At 40.8% G+C, this 6,067-nt stretch overlaps 1 protein-coding gene across 1 annotated transcript; it reads right to left on the bottom strand.

The window, feature by feature from the left end:
• Positions 1–1,631: 1,631 nt before the first annotated feature.
• zcchc9 (zinc finger, CCHC domain containing 9) lies at positions 1,632–5,551 on the bottom strand. The gene is made up of 6 exons (XM_030724010.1): positions 5,461–5,551; positions 4,439–4,817; positions 2,960–3,110; positions 2,790–2,882; positions 2,215–2,283; positions 1,632–1,907 (listed from the first exon to the last, which is right to left on the bottom strand). The coding sequence occupies exons 2-6, from the start codon at positions 4,805–4,807 to the stop codon at positions 1,795–1,797; spliced, it is 795 nt and encodes a 264-aa protein (XP_030579870.1). The 5' UTR covers positions 4,808–4,817; positions 5,461–5,551; the 3' UTR covers positions 1,632–1,794.
• Between the last annotated feature and the right edge of the window lie 516 nt (positions 5,552–6,067).

Here is a 6,067-nt window from a genome sequence, read left to right as displayed (position 1 = left end):
ATTTTGCAGCTCTGAAATGTCCCTTAAAGAGGAAACGATGTTTGTTGTTTACACCGTGGCAGATTTTAGCTCTGTGAGAATCAGACATGTTCATAAAGTGCATTTCTATCATTTTTAAAAAATTTTTTAGAGGCTGGCCTGCTGCTTAGTGAGTATCCATGTCTTTGGGTGAATGCCAGATACATGCACATACTGGATATGATCTCAACATTTTCAGCATCTAAATTCTGCTGCAGGAGAGAAGCTCAGAATGACCCAGTACTGCCTCCAAGTGGTCGTGCCTCCACATTACAAGAGTCACAGCTGCACACGGATGTGCTAACAATGTAGCCAGTTGTAGTCCACATCCACACAGAAAAACACACTACAGGGAAATCTATACAGAATGTTTGTGATGCTGAGCACTGCTGATACTTGGCACCAATGTATTACAAACATAATGCCATGCAAAAACAGTTCAGAGCCTAATCTGAGAGCCAAATGCCACCTAAAAAAAGAAACAAAGAGAAATGTTGGACCTTAAAATCCAGTGTTTGCTAATTTGCAATTATAGGACACAAAAATGGGCTGCCGCTCAGCAAGACGGATAAACACTAAACCCTTTCTTGATAAGCTTGTGGTCATATTTGCTACATGAAGCCCACTGAGGTCCCATTTTGGGTGAGAAAGGAGGATGAAGCCTTAGTGGCTAACACCCTGTTAGCCACTAAGGCTTCATCTCATTCAGTTTCAAAATGCAGCAACAGAGAAAATGCTCAGCTTGAGTTTTCACAAAGGCGTTTCACCAGCCGATGGGTGGCATCAGTAGCTGCTGCCATCATTTATATACAGGTTTAAACAGTGGCAGCTTTTGTAATTTTCCCTCTGTACACCACCACCACCAAGGTTTTAAAAAAATCAATCAAGCAGTGACTGAAGTGCAGACTTTAATTCAAAGGCTTTAACAAAAGTACTTCATCAGCTGTTTGGGATTTACAGCCACAGGACCCATTTTTCAGAGGCTCAAAAGTAATTGGACAACAGACTGATAAACTGTTTTGTAGTTGTTTAATTAAAATATTATAATATACATTTTACTTTTACAATTACATTAATATAAATGTTTTAAATAAAAGTATTTTTTAAGTAATGGTTTAATTACTTTGGTACATAGCCAATTCATAAAGGCAGATTATTTTTAAGATTGACATCAATTAATGGTAGGACGTCTTTGAGCAGTTTTGTAGGAATCAGGTCTAATCGACACGTTTTGGAGGAAGTAACTACAGAAGTTACCTCAGAAAGATCAATCTGAGATAAATAAATATCAGCAGTACTGAAAGTAACTGTACACAAAGATGCATCTGTGAGGTAAACCAGATAAAAACTTTGAGTAAGGACCAGGTGGATGATAGATAATAATAAATAAAAAAGGTTTTTGAATTTTCCAATTAGGCTGGACAAGACTAAGAGTCAGAGTTTAATTAATAAACTGGAGTGGAAGATTGCTGCTACTCCTCCTCCTCGACCTGTGCTTTAAGCATTCTGACAGTTAGTTTAAATGAATCAACACCCCAGAGTCACACTAACATATTCATCAAGCTTTTGGTTTTGAATTGGACCTGGATAAACTTAAAAAAAAACAAAACCCACCAACTCATTGTTTTTATTTTAACCAGCAACTCTTCATTGTTTATATTCAGTGACAATAAGAACATGTATGAAGACTTCACTGCCTGTTAGAGGGTAATCTGCCCATTTACTAGAGTCCAGAAGGTGAGGTGGGTCCGAGAAATATGATGATCAGTTCTCTGATCAGAATATCACCACTTTAGTCAGCTTGGGTTTTGCTTTCTTTACTGGAATGTGCACTTCCTCGTGGTCTGCGCTCATATTGTTGGACAGCCAGCCCACTGTCACTGAATTACCTGGAAGTACATGAAGAGGGAAAGAATAAGGACCAGAGGAAAGAAGGAAAAGAAACAACAGACCATGTGCTGCACAGATTGTTTCCCATTATTTCAAGCTACCCTCTGCTGCACTGAAGGCTAGAACCAGTTCTGTTACAGACCCCCGACAGGCCGAAGATGGTTTCTCATAAATTTGTGGCACTATGTGATGCAGCAACCTTGCGCATAAGTGAATCTAAAACTCAATAATTTTCAGCATACTGAGGTATCCCAACTAGAAGACACTGCAGGGATCCTGAAAGCAGCCGTTTACAAAGGGACTCACTTGCAGTCTGGTGCTCTGGACAGTCCTTCTGAAAATGTTCCACTGAGCCACAAATATGACAGCAACCACCTGCAAAAAATACATAAATCAACAGCTGGATTTCAGGTTTCAGCACATTAAAAATACAAGTGACAGATATAGCTGAGTTCTGTCATCATCATCATCATCATCATCATAAAGGGTTATTTTAACAATCATGCAAAGCTCCTCCTGATTCCAAGAATAAAAATATAAAACTAGAAATGAGTACAACAGGTCTCCTTTAGAGATGTGATGCACGGCGTGTTAATATCTGATGCACAGGAAGATGCAGGGGCTGCACTGAAGGTGCTGATGACATAATAATCTTTCTATACTGTAATGAACACAAACACTTGAATTCTGACTGCTGACGCTCAGCAGCTCTGTTTTCTGATTCAAACTAACTCAGAGTAAAACAAGGTTACATGAAAGACCTCCCAGCACTGCAGCTTAAAGACTCAGGGTAAACTGCAGACCTGGAATCAGCTATCCCGTGTCACTAAGGGTGAAATTACTAACTAAGGACACGATGTCATGAAAATCTGGGTTTGTACCTTGTGCATAAAGGCCTTTGGGATTATCAGGGCAGGAACGTGACAGGTGTCCAGTCTGACCACAGGTGAAGCACTTTGCGTATGGGTAATCACCTGAGAGAAACGGCATGATTACAGCAGCGATACAGGCAGATCTAGTACAGTCATCCAGATGTCAGTGTTTTCCTCACCCAGAGCAGGGTCCACTTTAGCTCTGCACTTTTGGATTTCGTGTTCGGTGGAGCCACAGCGGAAGCAGATGCCTCGGCCCATCTCTCTGTCTCTGTCGGCCTCTGGACAGTCTGCCAGCCCGTGACTGGGCTTCCTGCAGTTAAAACACAACTGTGGAGAGGAACACATGAGCGACGAGTCAGGGGAGCATCACAGTCATCATCAGGGGTAAGCAGAATTTCTAAGTTCCCGTCAGTGAACGTCCTAATTTGATGTGCACTGACTGGTTCTTCAGAAACCTGGAGAACTTGCTCAAGACCACTTGGCCACTTTAAAAAATACAACAAAGTCTGGCTCCTTGGAAGCAAAATATAAAGAAATGAGGGGTGGCTCAAGACTTTTACACGGCACCAAGCCCATCTTGAATCCTGCAAAGATCCACAAATGCCCACAGACTGCAGTAGCTCACATTCCTGCCCTCTGTTCTGGACTCTGGGTGTGAGCTACTGCAGGCTGTGAGCACTGATGAAATATTGAGCTGAATTTGCTGTGAGATTTATGGTGGGAGACATTTATAGCTCACCAGCACAAAATAACAGAGCTCAACTAAATGTTTTTGAAAACATTGGATGTATAAGTCAGTTTGGGTTGCACCGATCCCACAGGATTACAGTCCGATCTTGACTCAGAAAGCTGGATGTTTCTGGGCATTGTAATGAATTACAATAGTCCAGCCTAGAATTAATAAATGTGTGAAGTAGCTTTTCAGCATCATTCTGAGATAGGATGTTTCTTATTTTAGAAATATTGTACAAATTCAAAAAAGCAGTCCTACATATTTGTTTAATGTGCATTTTGAAGGGCATATCCGGGTCAGAAATGACCCTAACATTTCTCACGGTACTGTTGGAGGCTGAGTTAATCCCATCCAGAGTAAGTTTCTGGCTTCATAGATAAATCTAAGTGAGTCTGCTTAATATTAAAAATATATGCAGTGCATTCTTACAATATTGCCTAAAGGAAGCATGTATAACATGAAAAGTACTCATCTCAGCACAGAGCCCTGTGGAACTTCATTGCAAAGTGTGTTTCCTTAAATACCAAAGGTGTTTTCTGGTCTCTGTATTAAATCAATCAATAGTGTTGAACGAGAGGCCGTGACAATACTAATGAGATAATGAACCTCTGTGAGTAGTTTAGGTAGCTGCTGATTAAAGTGATTAAAGTGGTGGGTGGACTCGTTTTTTGTTTTTCTTTCCTCCAAATGTAAAAGAGTAATGATGGTGTTGAGATTATCATTTTCCAGAGTTTAAAGTGCAGAACAATGTTGTGTTTATCACACAGAGGTTTATGAATAACCTCTTTGGTAAGTGTAGGCCCTGCTGGCTGCCGTGATGATGTTGGGACTCTTCTAAACATCAGAGCTGGGAAAAATTTTTTCCTGAAATTCATTTCTCTGACTTTCAGGAACTTGTGCCATTCAGTTTAAAATCACTCACCATTTTGTTCTTCTTATCGCTCTGTCTTTTTATCCTCCTGTCCTCCCTTCTCTTGTCTTTCTTCAGAGCCATTTGCACCTCCTCCCTGAGCTCCTGCTCTCCTTCCCCACCTCCTTCAGGTAGCTGCTGTCCGCTCTGCCGGAGATACTCCAGGAAGCCGTTCACATCCTCGTTGACGTACTCCTTTTTCTTGGAGTTGGGCTTCTTTACAGTAGACCCACTCGGCTGTGTCCTCCTCAGAGGGTCTTCTTTACCACCAGCTGAGCCGCCTCTGCCTCCTGCCTGTCGTCCTGCTCTCAGCTGGCTCCAGGGAGTGGCCGAGGCTGGTTTGTGTTTGTGGATGTTGTTAGCTCTCGCCCACCTCGTCATGACTGCAACACTGAAGCACAGAGAATGACCTTAGAGGAAAACTTTGGGGTTTAACACTTACCAATGAGTTTAATCTGTTGCTCCCTAATAGTTCCATACATTCCACACGTGTAGGAAACAAAACAGGAAGTAAACTGTATCATATCGCACAGCAGAAATGAAAAACAAACTGGATTATTAGAAACCAACCAGCAGACTTTTTGTTAAACTGCACACTTCCAGTTTTATGACTAAGCTGATCTGAACACTGCACTGATAATGTACAAAGCACAAAACTGCTTCCAAACTGTCTTAAATTATAATGTGAAATAGCAGGTCAGGACAAATATGAAAAACAGCGTGTCCGAGGGGACGTGTGGTTTCCTGAGGCCCTCGTTTAAACTCAGTCCAAATGAGCCAAAGCTTCAGCTTCACACGGACACTGTAGTTGTGTAGTCGTGAAGCTGTGAGCGACAAAAAGCGAACAGAAAAAACAACGCTGACTGAGTCCCTTTGCTGGAGCAGCTGAGAGCTGAAACACTGGAAGGTTATACATTAAAATACATTAAAAAACATAAAAATAAATTTCTACTGCCGCCTCCTGCTTTTTTCCCCTGTGTTCAACACTAAGAGTATCGTTAAAAAAGGAAAAGAAGAAAGAAATGCAGCGTTACCTTCAGAAATCTTTATCCCATGTGTTTGTATTTTTTTTAACCGGAAATACTTCTTCTTATTATTGTGAGGATGGCGAACTGTGTGCCCATAAGGTACATGTCTGCCACCATGTGGTCTGGAGTAGTTATTGCACATGCGCATACTTGTATCTCAGGAGAAATACTTCCCAGTCTTATTCCCTGATGATTTTCTTCAGCACTATCCTGGTGTCAGACAGACTCTTCCCACAGAATATAACCTTTGTATATGGTATGTACATATTCTGTGTGTTCCACTACTTCTTCTGCGTACTTCACACCTCACACAACTTTGGCTCTGGATTTTGCCGGATTTATTTCATAAAAGATGGATGCAGCCAATATAGCGTTCATATTTAGATTTTGTTAAGAGTTAAATGAGAAAATACCTCCAATTTCTTCCTGACAGGAGTTTTTTTAAAGGGTTAAATACATAATCGTTACATAATCACCTTTCTCATTTACAATATATACACACTTATTCCTTATTTGTAGTTTTTCTGTTACTGTCAGAACATCATGACCATAGCTAGTACTTTTGTACTTTTACTACCAAAGTTACCAGATAATATCAAAATACCTGCAAAGA

Source organism: Archocentrus centrarchus, unplaced genomic scaffold (assembly GCF_007364275.1).
Source record: "Archocentrus centrarchus isolate MPI-CPG fArcCen1 unplaced genomic scaffold, fArcCen1 scaffold_30_ctg1, whole genome shotgun sequence".
In the NCBI taxonomy this organism is placed as follows: Eukaryota; Metazoa; Chordata; class Actinopteri; order Cichliformes; family Cichlidae; genus Archocentrus; species Archocentrus centrarchus.
Note: the sequence above shows the minus strand (reverse complement) of the source record. Positions and strands in the feature narration are given on the sequence as shown.

Bases quoted from the DNA above. Each gene is read 5' to 3' on its own strand.
- zcchc9 (XM_030724010.1), bottom strand. From the start codon at position 4,807: ATGACGAGGTGGGCGAGAGCTAACAACATCCACAAACACAAACCAGCC. The intron at 2,883-2,959 runs GTGAGGAAAACA...CGTTTCTCTCAG, and splicing joins TAAAGTGGACCCTGCTCTGG to GTGATTACCCATACGCAAAG. The intron at 1,908-2,214 runs GTGAGTCCCTTT...ATGTACTTCCAG, and splicing joins TCCAGAGCACCAGACTGCAA to GTAATTCAGTGACAGTGGGC.